General features: G+C 37.5%; 1 protein-coding gene across 4 annotated transcripts in view; it reads right to left on the reverse strand.

Annotated features, from left to right (window-relative positions):
- The window catches only part of MAP3K20 (mitogen-activated protein kinase kinase kinase 20), a 158,768-nt gene that overhangs the window by 67,252 nt on the left and 67,833 nt on the right, over positions 1 to 23,683 (reverse strand). For 3 of the 4 annotated variants that reach the window (XM_037044437.1, XM_037044438.1, XM_037044440.1), the window contains exons 4-8: positions 16,005 to 16,106; positions 11,884 to 11,949; positions 8,576 to 8,604; positions 8,322 to 8,459; positions 669 to 755 (exon numbers count right to left, since the gene is read on the reverse strand). In XM_037044437.1, coding sequence (XP_036900332.1) covers positions 669 to 755; positions 8,322 to 8,459; positions 8,576 to 8,604; positions 11,884 to 11,949; positions 16,005 to 16,106 — 422 coding nt within the window. Of the gene's footprint in view, positions 1 to 668; positions 756 to 8,321; positions 8,460 to 8,575; positions 8,605 to 11,883; positions 11,950 to 14,220; positions 14,621 to 16,004; positions 16,107 to 23,683 lie in introns of those variants that run through there. The other variant, XM_037044439.1, reaches the window with a different exon arrangement.

Genomic DNA, 23,683 nt, shown 5'->3' on the forward strand with positions numbered 1-23,683 from the left:
GAAAAGCGAGGCTGGGGACACAGCACAAACGGTGTTTACGCCACTGAAGTTCTTTTGAAATGGAAAGGCTCTGCATGAAGAAGCGAGCAGTTATGCCACTGCCTCGCCAATTCCAGCGAGGAGCTCATCTTCAATGTGGTGTTCAACGTAGGTGGCAAAACTGTAATTTTTCCCTTTTTTGAAACTATTTTTTCTTCTTTTATTTTTGAAATTCTCATCTAAGCGACAGTTTCTTGTACTATAGTGACTCCTGCTGGGAGAGGTAAGTTGAAGTAGCTGAAGGTCTCTTACAGATATATCGACTCCCAGCCAGTAAAAAAGATGTCCTAAACGCAGGAGATGGAGTTAAACTGTTCCCCTACCTTGGACGCAATGGCTTCTTTCATCACTAAGAACAAACCCCTAGGTTTTACAATTGAGACTGAGAAACTAGTACAGTACTTGTACAATTTTTGATCTACAGCATCACGACGTGAAGCTGCAACAATTAGATGTAAAGGGTCCATTCATGAGGAATAACATCACTTTGACCCTTTGTGTTAGCTCCTACTGCTAATCTTTCCATAAGCGTGAACTTACTTTCAATTTGAAGAAGATGAAAAAGTCTTTTGCAAAACCCCAATACTGTTTTCTGATCTATGTACCTGAATGGAGGATCGTAGTCTTACCTCGTTTTTTTCCACTACAAGCCAAGCTACTTGTAATCCTTCCAAACCTTTAAAGGGGACCTCCCTTGTTAGCATCTCCCAGAGAACCTGGAACAAAAAGAAATGGAATTTTTATTCTCGTACTTTATATTTTTGGCATATTACTGAAACTTTAGCTAACGTTTGACTGCATCCAATTACCAGACACAACCAATCCCATCTGTTTGAACTTGGACAAAACGTACATATTCATGCACAGAACTCCTTTCACATACTACACACATTTTAAAAAATAAAAATTCCAGTTTAGAAATCAGAATCTCTTGAGTCAGACTTAAAATTTTATGAAACCAATGGGCCTAATTTAACATGATCTTGTAAGTTATTACAATTCTCACATATTCCCATAAAAATTTATTTTATATTTTATTAGTCAAAACTCTTTCTACCTGCAATCCCTGATAAATTTCTCTATAAAGTCAATAATAACTGAATTCAACCACATTTTTAGAGGTTCAAAATGGTCTCTTCATAGAAAGAAATAATCCAGCCCCAAATCCAAATCACTAGCTAAACCACCTACCTCACAATGGTAGCACTTCCAAATTGCAACATTTAGATTTTGTGTTTAGGAGAAATATCAAATGAGTTTGTCTAAAGAATTCATTTTCATCCACCTACAACATAATTTGTTAATAGTATATTCTAAATGTAACAAATACTTTATATACACATATGGCTGAGTGTGTGTGTATGTGTGTGAACTCATGTGTGTGTTCATCTCTCTGCAGCCTTGAGATCGGCATGATTAATAAATCTGTGTTGGCATGCCCAAAGAAAGCAAATTGACTTGGGGAAGGCTGAAAACAGCCATTTTGGGTTTCACTTTAAACACTGAGTAATGGAGATCTTTACACCCAGTTACTTTTTCTATTTATACAAATGAGCATCAAAATTGGGTCTACCAATACTTTCTGATGTGCAAAAACAATTATGATTTTTATCAATAATGATAAGAACCACTACCATTGATTGATTGACTATGTTCTATGTACTGTTAAATACTTTACACATGCTATCAAGATTTATATCAATCCACTGGAGAGCTATTACTCTCATTTTATGGATGAGGAAGCTAAGTCTTAAGGAAGTTAAATAACCTTGCCTGAAGACACTCAGCTATCCAGTTGCCAAGTGGCAAATCTAGAACAAGAGCTTGCTATCTCACCCTGAAGGTCAAGGTCTTAACCTCATCTGACTCTGGACAAGGAAAAGCCGAAGCACAAGAGAGTGTATGACATGCTACGTTTTAGGTATGGGGCTGTGGTAGAAACAAATTCAGCAGTTTTGACTTAGGTTTCTCTGGTTCCAAAACCAGAAACAAAAATAAGACCTTGCTAAATAAGAATGCAGACTGAAGACACACATTGCACTCAAGCAAATCCTATAAACCTTTAACTCTATACCACTATTTCCTCAGCCAATACTATTTGAAGCATACATGTTATTCGGGTCATACATAACTTGTTAAATGAATTCTGGAAAATATGAAGATAATTAGCAGTAAAAGCAGAGAAATTGGCAGATGCTGCTCAAGCAGGAGAAAAAAAAATTCACTGAAGCCTCTTTGGGCTTTTAATCAAGTGTGTAAGGTACTTCTCTCGAGGAGCTACTGCGTAATTCCATTTGAGTAACAGAAGTGATTAGGAAAAGGTAAGGGCCATCCCAGAAGGGCACGGTTCTAGCGAACACTGTAAGTAAAGGAAGGACGAGACAGGTAAGCAATCACACCTGACACACTGCCTGCACAGGGGAGTGGGGAGGGGCATTGAGAGGGCTGAACAGGAAATAAAGCCCCTCAATTTGTTGCAATTACCACTCCCCTGGTGCTGGGGTTGGGGTTGGGAGTGGGATATGAAGAGCAAGTAAATTAATGGACTTGACATTCCTAAGCAGAATGGGAATAGTGAATCCACCTCAAATAAATCAGATGCACTGGACCCAACACGTTCAGGTGAGCAGCCTTGCGCCGTGCCCTCCTCACTGAGTGTGGCAGGCGTGCACAATATACTGTGCATGTCCACACATGAAGATCGATCGGGTTTTGTGAGGTAAAATGCAAAACCAAGAGCTTAGGGGATAATACCAGAAAAAGATTTACGTCATTCTCTATTCCAAAATATGCAGCTGGAAAATGTCCAAAATCTAATAAGATCCTAGTTATATTTCTCTAAGAGTTCTAACTCTGGAAACACAAGACAGTTTCATTTTGCTCCCTCTCCATGTGTTAGCGCGCTACTACCGCTGAGGGAGCCACGCGATGGAGGTTAGAACGGTCGGTCAGGAACGGCGTCACTGACCACTTGGTTCTGAAGCCCAGATAGGTCTCTAGTTTAATTCCAGTATCAACCCATTTCCTGATTTCCTGTTATTCATTCACCAGATTCAAGAATGTAAAAAAGTAGATGGTATGAGATAGGACAACAGCCTTTTCTACACTAAACCCAATGACATGTAGCACACAACAGTAACTGTGCTGAGGAAGTCATCTGGAGGTCTAAAAATACATTCAACTATGCCTGAAAATATCGGTTATGGGCATGCAGGCCAAATACTATGGTCTTTCCACCTAAAAATATTTCCAACTTGCTTTATATTGAGACATCCTCACATTTAAACTGCTCACAAGGAAATTTCCTATTTTCAGTTTTTGGGAGAGACACTTGGGCAAGGCTGTGGACTTTTCCTGCCTTTTCTCTACAGCCCATGGAAAGGCACTACCTGAGCCAGGCCTGCTCGGAACGGGGCTCGCAGACAAGTGGGGCAGTGATGTTCTTGTAAGCCACTCGATTTTCAAACCTGGTTTTGGCTGAGAAGTTTCCAAAAAGGTGATGCTTTCTGCATTGTCACCAGGATAGCTTTGTTCTCCAAGAGTGTTCTCAGAAGGCTATTTCTTTCAATGATTTTTGCTTTCTTTAAGTCTTCTTTTTTTTGTGGGTAATACATTAAACACTCCTAGTTTGGTCCTTTTAAGAGAAATCATCAGAAGGAGGTAGAAAAATCTCTCGTCTTACAAAATGGAGAGAGAAACAATCGCCTGCCTAGCAAAGTGTGCCAGCTTAGAAAGAAGGATCACAAGATCCATTCCTGGCATTTGCAGTCTATTTATTTTAGGGCTGGTTAGTCTTTAAGCAATAGGATTAGCAAGCTGGGGAGGGCTAGGGGTCTGCAAAATGTGGCCTGCTGAAGAATGCAAACTAGGTCTAACATTTTAACTTCTATTTTATTTTATTTTTTTGTTCTAAGATTTTTAAAGGGTTGTAAAAAATGCAATAAAGACTATAAGTGGCCCTCAAAGTGTAGAATATTTACTATCTGGTCCTTTATAGATAAATTTTGCTGGCTCCTGTTCCACAGGATAAGATGAGACCCTGGTTCCAAGAAGCAGGCAAAGTCAAACTGAAATTACCCTAAAGTGATGTCTAGCACAGTGCCTGACACAATAAATAGATTTTTTGCTTAACAATGAAGAAACAGGCAGAGTGCTGGCCAAGACAGAGGTGTAGGTAGAAATGCTTCGTTGCCTCACACAACCAAAAGGATAACAAACAATTTAAAAACAATAAGCAACCAGAATTGCCAGAAAATCAAACTGCATTGAACTCCGACAACCAAGAAGTTAAAGGAACATTCATCTGGACTGGGGGGGAGGAGCAGAGACAGGCGCTAGGTGGAGAGGACCTGTGGGAAGGCTCCAGACTACTCAGCAGAGGCGGGGCTGGCCGTCCTGAAACTAAAGACTCAAAATCTCTAGCTGTAAAACCCTGTGGAGGTTGCAAAGGCGGGAGAAACTCCAAGTCTCACAGGAGAGTTTGTCACAGGGACCCACGGGATCCTAGAATATATACAAACTCACCCACCTGAGAATCAGTACCTAAAAGGGCACAATCCTCTTGTGGGAAGCAATGAAAAGTGATAGAAAGCGGGGCTAGAGCGGAGTAAGCAAGTGGCATTGTCCCCTCTCTGACCCCTCCCCTACAGACAGCACCATAATGCAGCAAACAGGGTTGCCCTGCCCTGACGAATATCTAAGACTCTGTCCCTTACAACATAACAGGTATGCAGAGACAAAGAAATATGACCCAAATGAAAAGGACAGATCTAAACTCCAGAAAAAGAGCTAAGTGACAGAGACAGACAACCTGTCGGATATAGAGTTCAAAACACTGGTAATGTTTTGAAGCACAGGATGCTCACAGAAATGACCGAGTTCAGTTGCAAAATGAAAGAAGAAATGAATGCTATAAATGTGAAATAAAGGAAAATCTACAGGGAACCAATAGTGAAGGGAAAGCAATCAGGACTCAAATCAGCAATCTGGAACAAAAGGAAGAAATAAACATCCAATCAGAACAGAATGAAGAAACATGAATTTAAAAAAATGAACAGAGGCTTAGGAGACTCTGGAACAACTTTAAGCACTCCAACATCTGAATCGTAGGTGCACCAGAAAGAGAATAGGAAGGAGAAGAAATTGAAAAATTATTTGGAAATATAATGAAAGAGAACTTCTCCAACCTGGTAAAGGAAATAGACTTCCAGGGAAGTCCAGGAAGCCCAAAGAGTCCCAAAGAAGTTGGACTCAAGGAAGAACACACTAACGCACACCATAATTAAGTTACTGGAGATTAAAGTAAAGGAGAGAATCTTAAAAGCAGCAAGAGAGTTACCTATAAAGGAGTGCCCATAAGACTATCAGCTGATTTCTCAAAAGAGACCTTACAGACAAGAAGGGGCTGGAAAGAAGTGTTCAAAGTCCTGAAAAGCAAGGACCTAGATCCAAGATTGCTCTATTCAGCAAAGCTATCATTTAGAATGGAAGGGCAGATAAAGTGCTTTCCAGATAAGGTAAAGTTAAAGGAGTTCATCATCACCAAGCCCTTATTATATGAAATGTTAAAGGGACTTATCTAAGAAAAAGAAGATAAAAAACTACGAAGAGTAAAATGACAACAAACTCATAACTATCAACAACTGGACCTAAAGAACAAAAACAAAGCAACTAGAACACAAAAAGAATCACAGAAATGGAGATCACATGGAGGATTATCAGTGGGAAGGGGGAGGGAGAGAATGGGGAAAAAGGTACAGATATTAAGAAGCATAACTGGTAGGCATAAAATAGACAGGAGGAGGTTAAGAATAGTACAGGAAACAGAGACGAGAAAGAACTTATGTGTATGACCCACGGACATGAACTAAGGTGGGGGAATGCTGGGGGTGGGGTGGGGGGGCTACAGGGCAGAGCGGGGAGAAAGGGGAGAAAAAATTGAGACAACTGTAATAGCATAATCAATAAAATATACTTGAAAAAAAATGCCCTGGCTGGTGTAGATCAGTGGATTGAGTGCGGGCCTGCGAACCACACAATCGCAGTTCGATTCCCAGTCAGGGCACATGCCTGGGTTGCAGGCCAGTTCCCTGTTCCTGGCAGGGGATGCAAGAGAGGCAACCATACATTGATATTTCTCTCTCTCTCTCTCTCCTTCCCTTTCCCTCTGAGGTAAATAAATAAAATCTTTAAAAAAAAAGAAAAAATGAAGGAACTGTAGATGAGTGGGTAAAACAACTATGGTATATTTACACAATGGAACACCACTTGGCTGTAAAACAGAAGAAAATTTTACCCTTTGCAACAGCATGGATGGACCCGGAGAACATTATGCTAAGTGAAATAAGCCACTCAGAGAAAGACAAGTGCCATGTGATTTCACTCACATGTGGAATCTAACGAACAAACTGAACTAACCACCAAAATAGAGACAGACTCCTAGACAGAGAACAGGCTGACAGTTAAGAGGGGTTTGGGGGTGTGTTGATGGATCAGGAAAAAGAAAAAAAAGAGAAAGAACTCACAGACCTGAACAACAGTGTGGTAATTGGAGGGGGAGCAAGGGGCTTGGTGGAGGTAGAAGGGAGTATAGAAAGGGATAAATGGTCATGCAAAAAATACACTCAAAGATAAAAATTTTAAAAAGATAAAATAAAAATTACAGCAATATGCACAAAAAATGAAGGGATATAACTTCATAAAAGAAAATAATCCCACAAAATGTCTTAAACTGCAACAAATTCCCCCATTTTCATACTCCCTAGCAAGGAGTAAGATGGTCAGAACGAAGTCACTTTTGACTTAGGGACCAGTTTCAGAATCTAGTCTCTTCAGGAACCTATGGGTTTTTCCCGCTTCCTTCAATGAGATTTAGTTGATCACTGTTTATAATGGTTATAGCCTTCATTCTTAAAACACACAGAACCAAGGGAAAGTAGGTATTTGGCCTGATGCCACTATTGTCTTCCAACCTTTATAATTCTAGCCTTTGTCCAAAATATGTATTTCATTCTTGAATGATTTTTTCCAACTGCCAACAAACCTCATCACTATATTAAATTAATTTGGTATTTATCAGATGTATTGTCATTTAGAAAAAGCTAGCCAACTGAAACAAGCCTAAAACATAACTACTGAGGTCGGCAGTTAACTCCCTAGAAACTGATGAACAAATGAGTTTGACAATGTTGGTCTCTTCTGTGCCTTCAGCTATTCCCTTCATTTGAAAACAGAAGTTCAGGAAGAAGCATGTTGATTGGCCCAAAGTGTGTCTGCATCTTTTCCCATTATTATGAAAACATCATTTTAAGAAGTAATAATATAAATGGAGAAAGCAGTATAACTGAGAGATGAGATGTGAAGATAGGGGGTTCCAAATACTATTTTGGAATTTTTACAAAATTTTTACAACATTTTTAGGGATAACAAACTTATCCTCAAAAAAGGGCAACAAACGAATTCTTTCGCCACCAAAGAACCACACTGCCCATCTTCTCCCCCACCATACCCCACTGCTTCTACCATTCCTCCCACTTCTTTCTCTCTGCTAATTCAGATGTAACTTGTTCCCCAATCTGAGCCTCCTCCTACCCTTAGAAGCTTTTGCTCCTGAGCTGATTCATTCCTGTGGTTTCTGTTCCTTGAGCATCCCCCCTACTCCTCCATTATTCTATTCTGGTAACTGTGTGGCTCTGCTGTTATCCTCGATACCCCAGATTCATGTTTCAGGTAGTCAGTACTACTTTCTAAGACTTGCCGCAGACACAAACAAGGCCATGTGCTAAACGCTAAACATTTTCTCCTGTACTTTCCAGAAACTCACTAATCGGTTTAATGGGTGGCACTCAAAAATTTCCTGTTGATCAACAGGCTCTATTCGGCAGATCTATTAGCTGTTTTTAAACAGCTCCTTACAATGAAGTCCCGTTCCAAATAAGCCACTCTACCGCTGACGTAGAGACATATTCTACAGTCACACGTCTGCCCAGGAAAGCACTCTCCACAGGACTGCATCAGGCCCAACACCAGTTTAGGGTCCATCAAAGTTGCCTCCTAAAAATGGCATTGGTTGCTTTCCAACACAGGACATAATAGCTCGGATGCATAAAACGGATCCAAGGAAAGGTCATTGCCAAATGCTCTCTCTGCTGCCATGGCTCTGGGCATTCCACCGGAAACAGCACCATTGTCTTAACACTGCGTTCAATTGTTACATTCTGCTTCTGTAGGTTGTTTCCTTTTTGCATTTCTTTTAGCAAGCAAAAAATGAGAAATGAACTCACCACCCCATAGGAATATGTGTCACAAGTTTCAGAGACAGGGAGACTTTGGATAACTTCTGGAGCCATCCACGGGAAAGTTCCAACCAAGGACATGTGTGTTGTGTGGTTATGGAACCGAGAGGCACCAAAATCGCAGATCTGAGAAAAAGAAATAAGTAGCAACTTTATAATGAATGACTAATAAAGGACACAGTCATAAAAAGCTACATCTGAAGTTAACAATTTTTTAAAAAAATTAAAAGAAACAGACTTACCTTCAATACCCCATCAGCAGCTATAACGACTAAAAAAAAAGATAAAAGATAAAAGATAAATGATGACAATCATCTCCTTAGAGTTATACTGAAAAAAATCATGAAGTTATATTTCTGTCTTCTATATGACATCATGACAAGTAAAATCAAAGTAGTTACTACATTGAAGATTTTGAAAGAAGGAGCTGACATTAAAACAAAACAACTAATTCCATGAGGTGCTTAAAAAGGCTTCCAAGAGATTTAGTTAAATCAAATGTAGCTGTCCAGCAAAAAGACATAGATTAGTCATAGTTAAGAGAACCAAATTTTAACTTGGATTCTACCACTAGACCGCCAACACGATACTGCGGATGTAGTTAGCATTATTACTTCATGGCATAGGCGTTTTTCCTCACTATTGAAGAGTAATTTTCTTGATGGCAGTGACAATATTTATTCACTTATTCATACATTCATTCATTTAACAAATATTTACTGAGCAAGGCCATGTACTACGTTCTGGAAGAAAAAGGTGAGCAACACTGGCATCGTGTCATCTCTGTGCTCTTGGAACTTACAGTCTAACAGGCGAGACAATCAAACACACATCTATAATAAAGTGTAATAAATTCCATGGTGAGAGACATGGAAATTGCCATGGAACTAATAAGCAGGGAGAGCTAAGCCTAAAGAAGTCAGAGGAAGTTTCCTGGAAGACATGGTGCCTAAGCTAAGACCTGAAATCCAAACTGAGATTAACCAGAAACTGGAGAGCTGGGGGAGAAAAAGGAGTTGCCTCGGCACAAGAGCCTTGCAAAAGGTCAGCAGAGAAATTGGCACGCAATTTTGGCAGACACGAGCCAGCTCCAGAAGAGCCTTTGGGAGAAATGGAAAGCCAGTGAATGATTTTTAGCAAAGAAATGAATGGTCAAAAGTGCAGCGGGGAGAGTACATTGGAGAAGAACTGAACTAGAGGCGAGGAGATCACTGTGTGTGCCAGTTGTAGTCCAAGAGAGAGATGAGGATGCCTGTAGCAAGGCTGTGGCAAAGGACAGGAGAGAAGTGGACCAAAGTCAAGAAACATGTAGGCGGCAGAATAAGCTGGGCCAGAGAAACTGGGACGTGGAGGGAGAAGGACTCAAGGATGACATCGAATGAGGAGGTGTTCCAGCATAGTGGTTAGAGCTGGAGCTCTGGGATTGGGCTGTAATTGCCTTTCATCTAATCCCTGGCTTATGCAACTGGTATGGCCACCCCCTGAGAAAGCGAGTGCAAGAATTTTTTTAGGAGGCAGAGAGGAGATGAAAAGATCAACTTGGATTCAACACATTTTAGGGTCATACAAAATGTCTGTGTGGCCACATCCAGTAAGCAGACAGCTGTGCCATTTTGAACCGGGGATCTGGTGGGAGTGTTGCTATATATATGGGGTTTTCATGGGAGAGAGAGAATAAAAACAAAGGGAGCAAGGACAAGGACCCTGACAACAGACAGTTTTCAGAGTTTCCTCCGTAAGCCACACAGTGCCTTGAACGCGCCAGATGATCAATACTTACTAGCTGTTACCAATACCCTTGATAAGTGGAGGGAAAACAATCTTTGCATGATCTAATATATAGAAACAGGCTAAGGGTAAAGGTGATACTCTCTACAGGCTATAAACTATTTCAAATGAGAAATATAAATATCATTAATACTATATTCAGGTATTAAAAATCCCTCTATCTTTTCCTCATTATAAAAGTGCTCATTTTTAAATATCTAAGATTATAAAGATATATAACACTGAAAATAAGAGTTGTGTTATTCCCTCTCCCAGGAAAAAATTGTTAAAATAGGTCTATATTGTTTCGATGTGTTTGTGTTTTCCCATCAAATAACTACACAAATTGTAGTTTAAAAAAATGGGGACAGTATCCATTGTTATTTAGTTTTCACAATGACAGCATGAGAAAAAAACCCCATAATTTCATCATTCTCCTCTCATGAAACATTTAGGATATAGAAATAAAGCAGATTAAAAGGAAAGAAGTCAAATAACTTGTTTAGATAGAAATTCTGAGCACGAACTGAAAATTTACAAAGCCATCAAACTCTAATCCTTCCTACAAGGTTCTAGATGATTTTTTAATGACTTCCTGTTAGCCAACTATACATCCAAAGTGTTTAGTTCCTGAAAGTTTATGTCTAAGAAGAGCCAAAGGATAACCGATGACCTAGAAAAGGACAGAACAATGAGCGCGAGCCAACCGGCAGGGCCAGGCTGGTCGTCCAACCTGACTACTGAGGAGTGCCAGCTGCCAGCAAGCCCCGTCGCCACCCCACGAGCCCCTGGGCACTGAGTACGAGCAAGGGCAGCTGGTCGATTCCCCACTCCTCTCCTTCCACTTACCACGCCTACCCATTCTAAGCAGTACTATTATATATATGCCCATGTTAACTGCAGTGATTTAAAGATTTCCTAAAAATAAATAGCTCTCTTCCCCGTGACTTAGAAGAATCACTTAGACAGCATGTAAATAATTAAATGAGAGCATGTAATTGAACTGAAAGCAAGATTCCTTTTTTGAAGTAGCAAACTCCGATGTTTACGTCAGCCAGGGCTGGCTGGTAAAAGAATCCCACTGCCTTTTTCCATTAACTTGCAAGTGACGTGATGGAAGAAGAAGCATTCTGTTATCACTCCTACTTGAAGGTAACGTCTGATCCTGCAAGTCATTTTAAAATGTTCTCTCTCTCCAAACTATACAGTATCATAAATAAAGTTTAGAAAGTACTGAAGGAGAGAAGAAAGTTAAAAAAGGCTTTAATTTCCAAACTCCTAAATGTGCTGATCAGTTTTGGGCACCACTCCAGGTAATGTGACTGACATAAAAAATTTACACCAAATAATTCAGAAGTAACAAGAACAAAACTGAAATCTGCAAGTAGAGAGAACCATCTAAAAATAGGAGACCAGAAATACATGTGTGTGTGCTTTGATCTGGCAAGACCTCTTGTAGAAAATGATTCTAAAAATATAATTAAGGAGGTGTTGAAAAATTTTGCTGAAAAGTATTAAGCTCAAAATTTTTAATTATAGAAAAAAATGTAAACAACCCAAATATCCACACTCTGTGCTATTCATACAGTGAAATACTAAGTAGCCTCTTGAAATAATATGGAGAAGTTTGATATTTATTAACAGTGGAAAGATTTTCACGGTGCCAGTAGTTAGTCAAAAAAGCAGGTTACAAAAGACATGGAAAGCATGATGCTTATTTCTATAAACAGGTGCAGGTGTTTTGTAATAAAACAAGGGAAATAAAAACATTTGACTACATTACCATTTCTTGATTTGAGGTCTCTGTGGATCACCTTGACAGGAGCTTCCATGTGCAAATAGTGCATCCCTTTTTATACAAGAGGGAAGAAAAGCATATCAATATTACTTTTCAAGATTGTATCAATATTATCTTCCTATCTATTTTAAACATCAGTAATACCATTCATAATTTGCAAAGGGCCCAATAAAATAGAGACAAGATGTGCCTACATTAGGACAGATAAAATAGAGAGAAGATAAGTCTACACAAAGAAAATACATATGCGAAGGAAAACTTATGTGCTTTAATCTCTTAGAAGTTGGAATTTGATTGTGGGTAAAGCTAGCCTCTTACAATACCTAATATGCACACCTTAATTTTCTGGAGTCTGCACAACAATAGCACAGTTACAACAGGAAGAATTGCTCCAATGACTAAGGCATTCCAGGACCAACTGCATTCTGAGTCGGTAAGTTCTGACTGAGGTGTTCGCGTTCCATGTGAACGTCTGCAGCCACCCGGTTAGTTGCAGCTTCGCTTATTTTCTCAGGGCTCATTCCAGGGAGACCCTGGGAGGAGAGGTGGGGTTGGGACCAGAGAACTGGCTGGATTCATTAGCTGTGGTTGCTAAAGGCTGTTACGATCCTCGGATAGAAAAAATATATAGTAGCTACAAAATATTTTATTCTTTTTACAACAATAAGTCTTTGAGATAACCTTATTTATAGGCACTCTGAAATTCTCTCTAACATGTTTAGAATATAAATTGAGTTACTTCAGTAAATTAGATGCATATAAACTAGGTAGAGTTTTATTATTTTGAATAAAAAATTATGCTTTGAAAGACACACATTTCACCCTTACCCCTACGGTAGTGTTTGAAAAGTAGTGTCTGATTCTTTTTTTGTACTTATGTATTATCTACCACCTCAGAGTAAAGAAAAAGAAATTTCCTCTCTCTTCACTTCTCACACTGTCTTTTCTAAATAGTCTAGGTCTAAATAGTAAAAGAAATAGCCCCCACTCCTTCCAAATCAGACCGGCTCCCTTAAAAAATAAATTATCCATTGAACACAATTTAATAACTAGGGTTTGGTTCTCTTTTAAGGACACAAAACTTTCAATTTTATAAAGACTAGTTGTAAAATAATCTATTATTTTCTACTACTCTGATTATTCCATTTTGAAGAATCATGAAAGCACAAAGAATATAAGAAGATATAAAGTCCTGCCATACAAAGATATTCCTGAAAGGAGTCAACTTAACAGAAGTATCAATAATTTAAATGATCTTAAACAAGATGTAACTGGGATGAGGAAATCTTCTAATATGAAGCTCTGCACACTAAGAACTGTGACAATTCAACTAGAAATTGGGTAACTTTTAATAATTTTTATGACTGAATTTCATAGTTATCTCTCTTGCTGTAAGAATCAAATTACTGAATTAAGGTTTTGTTTTGTTTTTTTCAGGTAGAACTGGTTTAATTACTATTAGAGGTAGAGTTAGATAATTTCTATACTGGTGACAAGTAAGGATTTCAGCAAAAACAATACTCAAGTACAAAAGCTTTTAAATATGAGTATTTTTTCCCTCATGGCAGATATTATGAGAAACAGCATGGATTATTTGTGTATAATGCACTGCATACACTTACAGAACACTCAGTGTTCATAAACATAGTAGTAATCACAATCACATAAAACTCTATTTAATTTGTTTTTGCAGAGCTATCTCTATAAAATTCTGCCTTATTTTATTGCAAACAATTAAGAAGGCTGAAAAGTACCTTCATCAGTTTTTAAGAATTCAGGGTTTTGACTCGTGTCATTTGGGAGAGATCTGGCATCAAAGATGAGCACTTGAGACAGGATGCAGATTTATCTGCTCCAATTGTTCCCCTTACTCGCTGCTGATTGACTTGCAAACTTTCAGATATACTTGCTGGCCTGCCTTCCTCCACTCCTCTCTCCACCCAGAAAGAGGAGAATCTTTCTGGTTTTGAGGAGGTATTTTTTCTGCAGTGATGTTAAGCAGTGTCTAGGTCAAAATGTATGAACCAATTCTTATTTGAAATGAATTATTCATTCTTTGATTTCTCAATATCTTGTTGCTACATTGGCTTCAGTCCTGGTCACAATGAAGGGTACATAGCTGAATTCATAACGGAATCAATGAAAATCAAGCCTTCCTATTTAATCTGCAAGTTCTACAGACAGCTTTATCAGAGAGGGTTGAAGTCATTCCAAGAGCATTGATATCTTCTTCCTTTTATAGGCTACTTTAAATATGAATTATTACTTGTAACTATAAACAAACAAGTCTCTTCTCTGCCCCCCCCCCCGCCCCCCACTTACCCTTGGCTAAATACATCAGAAGTTGCCTTTCAGGTCAATTCACCAGTCACAAAAACATGGTCTTATTACTTTGAAGTTTTGGACACTGTCCCTTGGTCTACCCCCATTCTCTCCATTTCTATTCTTTGCCCCTGGTTCCAGTTTGCTACTTAGTCCTGTTTCCTCTCTTCTTTGTTCTCCTGATACATAGTGCCAGCGGTCTTGAGAAACCCCAGGAATGACTGAGCTGATCTGGAGCCAAGGGACTCGCCCTCAGACAGGGACAGTGCAGAGGAAGAGGCGGGGAGGGGCGGATTACAGGCTGGGGGCCCAGCAAGCTTAAGTAGACTGCGCACAGCAGGAACCAGAGTGACTAATGTCAGCTGATTTATTTGCTGTCTGTCCATCCTGTCTGTGCCATTAAATAATAGCATAGGTGTTATCGACAGAGCACCCTAAATGCAAATGTCTGTAAGTGGAGGTGTTTTCAGCTGAGGGCTGCTTGTGTACGTATTTACATTACATCAGTGTATTTCCACAACACTGCAGGCAGTTCCCAACAATAGTGCATCACTCAGCTTACAAACAGGTGGTCCCCGTGGACTCTGACGTTGCATGAAAATATCTCGAAGAATGTGAAATTTTAAGGCTGATTTGATATGCCTGATGCATGAACACACAATTAAGTTAATTAACACAGCCAAAGCCTTAAGTGCACCATCCTAAACATAGAGCTTATTATTCTTATACGATAATGAAGTACCATCATTCAGCAGCAGCAGTTAGCATGAATCTTTACAAAAAAATTTCACTTCCTTTAGTTGAAGAATTTGGCAGGTGTTGATGAAACTTAAAACAGCCAAGATAATTCCTCAAAGAAAAGGCTCTTACTTTCGGAATTCACTGTAAGACTTCCCAGTAGAAGCAAAGTAGGAGCTGCCCTCCTTGATGAATTTTAAATATCCTTCTATTTGCTTCTTAAAGAGATGCTCACATAGAGTCTGGACTAGTGAAACGTAAAGCAATTCATTGCCCAAGTTATATTCGGACGCACTTGCTTTCTAGGGGCCGCTAGAGCACAAATGTAACTATCAGTGTTCATTGTTTAGATTATGCTGTTTTCAAAGCAACTTTTACAGTTATAAATACAATTCAGAAATGGTCAGCTAGGAAAATGGAAAAAAAAGATAAAAATAAATGGAATTTAAATTGCTTTAGAAAGCATTAGTCTATGCAGGAATTTGTGAGGGAAGTAGAAACGGGCACCTTGTTTAGGGATTTTGTGTATTAAAATGTTTTATTTCCAAGAGTGGTTTCCAAGTTTACATTAAATCTAATATAAAATTTGAATTGCTTGTACATGGTAGGAAAAGTAAATTTTTTCAAGTGGTTACTATATTTAATATATTATTATGTATATAAAATGAATAGAACTAATCCTACAGAAATCATGTTTTCTGGATACTGAATCTAAGTAGAGACTTGCAGAACAGTAACAGAATTATGATTTTTCTGCTTAATGTGTCAAGTAAGCTGGTACAAAGTATAAAAATGGAGTCCTGGTTTTGTTGGAACTTGGTTTTAGGGAACGAAATAGGTTAATAAAAGGAAAAAGAAAAGGAACACGTGAGTGGAAAGACAACGACCTAAAATATTATCTGTACAGTAAGTTGTAGAATTCTTGCTACTTTTGGTCTGAAGAAAGAAGAACATCTAAAAGACACAAAATAACAAATCTCGTGACTTCAATCACCATGGCCCGATGGGGAACCGCCTCCCACCAACTGTGAACACATCATTATTACCTTTGGCTACGTCAGTGGCCCAGGTCATAATGTGATCCATGTCCATCTCCTCACTTCTGTTACTGTTAATGTAATCATACAGTGATCCCAGAGAGGCATATTCTGTTTTTAATGGAAAGATAGACATATCATTAAAACTAAGGTGCGTTTCATAAACCAGACTTTATATTTTCATTGGGAAGATAACAGAAGACATCAAAATTATACAAAAATTGTTCCATGTTCTGGTTTCTAAGTTAGTGTTATCCTGGAAAGAAAATTGTCGAAAACAAGCACTAACCAAGTGAATAGTAAAACCATGGCTGAGAATAAAATCAAAATCCATTTCCATGGAACTCAGAAACACAAAGAGGAGCTGGAAGAATGTATCTGAAACAAAGGCAGGTATGTAAACATGCATTTCTTTTGATATTATTATTCTTATGAGCTAGTTAAGATTAAACACAGTCAGGACAGTTCTCATGACAATGAAAACAAATCAACCTTGTTGCATCGGAATTTGGAACAGCCCCTAAAATTTAGCACAAATGGCCAAGAAAGTGAGAAAGTGCCCTAAAAAATGGCTTTGGGTTATAAATTACATACAAGATTCATTCACAATTTGTGTACAATGTGATGACTTTTGGTAAATTTACTGGGTGAACAGTCACAACCACTGCCCGATTTTAGAACCACTCCGTCATCCTGAAGAGGCCCCTGTGCCCCTGCAGGTTATCACCACCCCACTGTCTGCTTTCTCTCTGCAGCTCTGCTTTCTCCGCGCCGTTCTGGAAAGGTCAAATAAACGGAATCATACAGTATGTGGCCTTTACGTCTGACTTCCTTCTCTTCATATAATATTTATAAGGTTCATTTATAGAAGTATCAGTAAATATGAGCATTTCATTCCTTTTTACCAGGGACTAATATCCCCTTGTATGGATTTGCCACAGTTGGTTTATTCATGACCACTTGAGAGACATTTGGATTGTTCAGAGTTTTTGGTTATTATGAATAACGTTGCAGCAACATTCGTGTAAGTGTCTTTGTGTGGAAATATGTTTTCATTTCTCTTAAGTAGATTCCTAGGGGTGGGATTCTGGGCCCTATAGTGAGTTTAACTTCTTAAGAAACTGTCAAAGTGGTTTCTAAAGAAGTTGTACCATTTTATAGTCCCACCAGTAATGCATGGGGGGTTCAATTTGTCCACATTCTCAACACTTGGTACAGTCTGTGTTTTTGATTATAGCCATTATAGTGGATCTAATTCTAGTGCTATTTCATATTTTAAATTTGTATTTTCCTAGCAACTAATTCAGTTGAGCATCTTTGCATGTGTCTATTAGTCACCCGTATATATCCACAGACTATATCCACAGACAATATGTCTATTTAAATTGCTTGCCCATTTTTTTTTGTTTTTCTTTAAGATTTTATTTATTTATTTATCTTTAGAGGGGAAGGAGAGAAACATCAATGTATGGTTGCCTTTTGTGCGTCCCCTGCTGGGAGTTGGCCTGCAGGGAACCAGCCTGCAACCCAGGCATGTGCCCTGACTGGGAATCGAACCGCGATTCTCTGGTTCGCAGGCCCGTGCTCAATCCACTGAGCTACACCAGCCAGGGCGTGCTTGCCCATTTTAAACTGGGTTGTTTCATTAATATTGAGTCCTAAGAGTTATTTAATTATTCTGGATGCAAGTCATTTATCAGATTAATGAGTTGAAAATATTGTATTTCGCTGTTATTTGTCTTTTCATTCTTTCATAACTTCCAAGGAACAGAAATTCTTAATTTTGATGAAGCCAAATTTATCAACTTTTCTTTTCCAGATTGTGATTTTGGTATCATATCCAAATAGGTTTTGTCTAACCCAAAGGTATGAATATTTTCTTTTTTTCTTCTAAGAGGTTTATTTTTAGTTTTAGTCCTAGTTTTCCCTCCTGTACTTGAGTCAACCACCCGTTTTGAGTGCATTTTTATGTGTAGTTTGAGGTGAGTGTCTAAGATAATTTTTATGTGGATTTCTAATTATCCCAACACAATTTGTTGAAATAACTATCCCTTACCCATTAAACTGTCTTGGCACTTTTATTGAAAACCAACTGATGATCAATGTAAGGGTTTTTTTTGTCCTAAGATCTTAATTTTGTTCCATCGATCTATATGCCTATCTTTGTTCCAATAATGCACTATGAGGTTACTGAAGATTTAAAGTAAGTTTTAAAATGAGGCAGTCAAGTACTCAAACTTGGCTCTTTCTTAAAACTGATTTGGTTATTGTAGGTCTTTTGCATTTCCATGTGAATTTTAGGACCAACTTGTCAATTTCTGACAAAAATTCTGCTGGGATTTCTATAGGGATTATTTAGAATTTATAAATCAATTTGGGGAGATCTGCCATCTTGACAATATCAAGTCTTTCAAACCATAAACACACTTACTTACTGAGATATTTATTTTTCTCTTAGCAATGTGTTACACTTTTCATGTACAAATCTTACACTTCTTTTGTTAAATTCATGCCCAATTGTATTTTATTCTTTTTGATACTATTATGAATACAACAGTTTCTTAATTTAATTTTTAGATTGTTCATTCCCAGTAAACAGAAATATAATAGAGTTTTCATATTTATCTTACTAAATATGTTTAAAACTTTGAGTAGTTTTCTTTCTTGTGGATTCCTTGGGATTTTCTACATAAAGAATCATGTCATATAAGACAGTTTTACTTCTTCCTTACCAATCTGAACATTTTTTATTTTCTTCTTCTTGCCTGGCTGTAATGTTGAACCGATGTGGCAAGAGCAGAACCTCACCGCCCTGTTCCTAATCTTAGCCAGGGAGACATTCATTTTCACCATTAAGTATTTTATTAGTTGTGTATTTTGGAGATGCTATTAATCAAGCTGAGGAAAGTCCCTTCTACTCCTAGTCTATTCAGATTTCTTATTATAAATTGGTGTTATAGAATGTCAAAAGGTTTTTTCCCTTTTATTCTAATACATATTATGCTAGCCTTCATTAATTGATTTTAGGTGTTAAACTAACCTTGTGTTTCTGGGATAAATTCCATTTAGTCATGGTGTGTAATTTTTTCCACTGATGGCTGCATTTAGTTTGCTGATGACAATAACATTGTAGTTGAGGATTTTGCATCTGTGTTCATGAAGGAATTTATTCCACAGTTTTTTGATTATCTTTTTGTCTGGCTTTCATATCAGGCTGACACTGGCCTTTCAGAATGAGCTGGTAAGTATTCCTCCCTCCCCTACTTTCTGGAAGAGTTTGGGTGGGAGAGATTGGTGTTACTACTTCTTTCTTCTGTAAATAGTTGATAGAATTCACCAGTAAAGTCATCTGGGGCTGGGCTCTCATTGTGGAAATAACTGAAAATCACTAATTCAAATTTATTTCTTTGTTATAGGTCTATTCAGACTTCATTTCTTCTTAAATCAGTTTTGATAATTTGTATTATTTTAAAAATTCACTCACTGCATCTAAATTGTCTAATTTGTTGGCATAGAGGTGGTCGTAACATCCCCTTAGAATCCTTTTAAATTTCTGTAGGGCCCACAGTGCTGTCCTCTCTTTCATTCCTGATTTTGATCATTTGTATCTTCTCTCTTTTTTCTTGGTCAGTGTAGCTAAAGGTTTGTCAGTTTTACTGATCTCTTCAAAGATCAATATTTATTTTCATTGATTTTCTCTGTGATTTTTTTCTCTTTTCCATTTTATTGTGTTCTGCTCTAATCTTTATTTCCTTTCATTGGTTTGCTTTGGGTTTATTTTGTATTTTTGTAGTTTCTTAAGGTGATCAATTTCAGACCTTTCTTTTTTTACATAGCTGTGTAAAGATATACATTTCCCTCCATCTGCACTGTATAATCTCTTAATATGCTGCATTTTCATTTTCTCTCTGTCCAAGTATCTTTAAATCCATTAAGATTTCTTCTTTGACTCACTGGGTATTTAGAAGTATGTTATTTAGAAGTATGTTATTTAGAAGTATGGAATTTCCAAATATTTGGGGATTTTCCAGATTTCTTTCTGGCATTAATTTCTGACTTAATTCCACTGCNCTCTTCAAAGATCAATATTTATTTTCATTGATTTTCTCTGTGATTTTTTTCTCTTTTCCATTTTATTGTGTTCTGCTCTAATCTTTATTTCCTTTCATTGGTTTGCTTTGGGTTTATTTTGTATTTTTGTAGTTTCTTAAGGTGATCAATTTCAGACCTTTTTTTTTTTTACATAGCTGTGTAAAGATATACATTTCCCTCCATCTGCACTGTATAATTTCTTAATATGCTGCATTTTCATTTTCTCTCTGTCCAAGTATCTTTAAATCCATTATGATTTCTTCTTTGACTCACTGGGTATTTATAAGTATGTTATTTATAAGTATGTTATTTAGAAGTATGGAATTTCCAAATATTTGGGGATTTTCCAGATTTCTTTCTGGCATTAATTTCTGACTTAATTCCACTGTGGTTGGAGAATATATATTGTATTGTTTCAACCCTTTTCAATGTAATAAGATTTACTTTGTGGCCCAACTTACGATGTGTCCTGGAGACTGTTCCATGGTCACCTGAAAAGATCTGTGTTCTTGGCTGGTTGGTGTGTTCCATACATGTGAGTTAGCTACCACCAATTGAGTCCTCCTTATCCTTGTAATTTTTTTCTTTTTGTTGAGTACTACCAATTATTGACAGTGGGGCATGGAAGTCGGTTGAATTGCTTATTTCTCCTTTAAATTCTGTCAGTTTTGCTTCATGTTCTTTGAGGACTTGTGTTAGGCATGCACATTTGTAACTGTTATATCTTCCTGATGGATTTATCTTTTTATCAGGATATAACAACTCTTGTCTCTAAACACATTTTTTAAAATCCTCACCCAAGGATATGTTTTATCAGTTTTGGTGGGGAGAGGGAGAGATCAGTTGCCTCCAGTATGCACTCTGACCTGGGATGGAACCTGCAACCTTAGGTATGTCCCCTGGCCGGTAATCAAACCCTCAGCCTTTTGGTGAGTGGGCTAACGCTCCAACCAATTTATCCACCTGGCCATGGTGACATATTTCTTTTTTTAAGTCTCTTTTGTCTGAAATTAATATAATAATTCCACTTCTCTCATGGTTATTGGTTTGCATGGCATTTGTTTTTCCATCCTCTTACTTTTGAATTATTTCAACCTAAGATGTGTCTCTTAGGCAGTATATAGTTGTTCTTGATTTTTAAAATCCAGTCTGACAATCTTTCTTGAATGGCGTGTTCAGACTCTTCACATTCACTGTAACTGTTGGTATGTTGGGCTTCTGTTTGCCATTGGTTTCTCTATGTCTCCTGCCCTCAGTCCTCTATTCCTTCTTCTGTGTTAATACTTTTAATTTGTCATTTTCATCCCTTGGCTGATTTTTTACTATTCTTCTTGAGTAGACGTTCTTGGTAGTGGCTCAAGGAATTATAAAATCCATCTTAATTTAGCACAATCTACTGTAGGTCAATATTCTTAATTACAGTAAAATATAGAAACCTTTCTCCAAATGAGTTCCATTCCCTCCTTCGTTTCTTAGGCTATTACTGTAATGTGTATCTATGTATGTTTCAAAGTCAATAGTGTTCTAATGATTGCTTTATACAATCTCATGTTTTCAATTATGTTAAGAAAATGAGAGCAAATATAATATGGAGCCATTTATATAACCCATATATCTCTCATTTCCAGCATCTTTTATTTCTTCCATGGATTTGAATGACTATCTGTTGGCATTTTGTTCAGCCTGAAGGACTTCCTTTAGTATTTCTAAGGCAGGACTGCTGGCAACAGTTCTTTCATCCTTTATCCAAGAATGTCTTTATTTTGAGCTAATTTTTAAAAGACAATTTTGCTGGATACAGTTTTTTCTTTCAGTACTTTAAATGTCTCCAATGCCTCCACTGTTGTAGACGAGAGCCAGTCATTAATTGTTCTGTCATTCTCTTGTGCATGAGTTGTTTTTTTCTTGCTACTTTCAAGAATTTTCACTTTGGCTTTATCAAGAGTTTGACTACGTACGATGTGTCTGAGTGTACATTTTTTTGCCTTTATCCTACTTGAAATCCGTTAAGCTTCTCAAGTATGTAGATGAATGTATCTTATCAAATTTAGGAAGTCTTTCTGGCCATTATTCCTGCAAATAGTTTTCTATTTTTTCATTTTAGATTTTGATACCCTTCTTCTCTTCTTTGCTATTACACACAATTGATACACTTGATGTTGTTCCAGAGGTCTCAGGTTCTGTTCATTTTCTTCAAATATTTTCTTTTGCAAATTAAATAATTTCCATTGATCTGGTTTTAAGTTCATTGATTTGTTTTTCTTCTTCTATCTCAGATACTTTAAGTCAACTTTAGAGAATTTTAAGTTTCAATTACTGTGTTTTTCAATTCCAAAATTTTGACTGGGTCTTTTTAAAAAAATAACAATTTCTATCTATTTGACGTGACTCTTTATTAGTTGACTCATTGTTTTCATACTTTCCTTTAATTCTTTAGACAGTTTCTTTTAGTTCTCTGAACATATTTATACTTTGATATTTTTGCATGTTAAACTCAATGTGTTCACTTAAAGAGACAGAGTAAATATCATCACCCCCAACCCATGTCATCTCCCAAACTTGGCTCAGTTATTTGTACACAGAGTATGGCTTGATCCTAATGCTGGAGAAGGTTGGTTGAAAAGTTCACATATTTCTTTAGCAGATACTTGTAAACAGATAACACTAGCATATTTAGGGATAAAGGCAATCTTATCAAATTAATATATTTTAAAACATCAAAACTTGGCTAAGAGGTGTCTTTAACAATCAAACTCACAGACCAGTAAAAGAGCTATAAATACACAATTTACTATTACCTTGTAATTCTGATACTTGTGTGGTTTTAAAGAAATGTTTAGTGCTAAAATTTAATGTTACTAGCCTTACAGGGAAATGAACATAGCCATAAAAGAACTAGTCACTGATAACCAAAGATTTTTGAGTAGGTATAGGTATTAGCAGAGAATATTAAAAGGGTGTATGAAATAAAGGACTGACTAGTCTATTAAAAAACTAAATAAAATTCAAAAATACTCATCCAAATGCTTGGACTCCTTCTCTCTCTTTTGGATGGGAAGGCCCAGTTTGAATATGCTGGCTAAAAACAACTGTGTTTCATGTGCTCCTGGGGACTGAGTAAACTCTTAGACAAAGGATTCATACCATCACGCAAGTCTCTTTTTCCAGTCTTCATCCTCACCTCGAAAGAAGCTAGAGAACTTCATGAATAGTCCCCTGAGTAAGTTAAAGCTGAAATCTTATTCTCAAAAGCATTAAATGCACAGGGTACAAGACAAAGAGCAGAGCTTCTAATCTCTGTGGGGCACCACACTCTCATCTGCTAGATAAGAGTAAATTAAGTTACAAACAAGAATCAGAACACTGGATGCAGATACACGAGGTAAACACAACCAGTAAAAAGTAAATATAATGGACTAGGAAACAAAGAGCAGTATGGGAACTGGGTCAGAGACAGGGTTTAACTTTAAACCAGAGATCTGACCTAGAAGGTTAAGCATGGCATAGACCCTAACAATATAACCCATTCTTGGGTATTCTAGTTAACAGAAAATATATAAGCTCAAGACAAAAACTGCCACATAACTCATTTCAGG

The sequence above is a fragment of the Sturnira hondurensis genome, unplaced genomic scaffold (genome assembly GCF_014824575.4).
Source record: "Sturnira hondurensis isolate 20B ecotype Veracruz unplaced genomic scaffold, ASM1482457v3 Scaffold0004136, whole genome shotgun sequence".
Lineage (NCBI taxonomy): Eukaryota > Metazoa > Chordata > Mammalia > Chiroptera > Phyllostomidae > Sturnira > Sturnira hondurensis.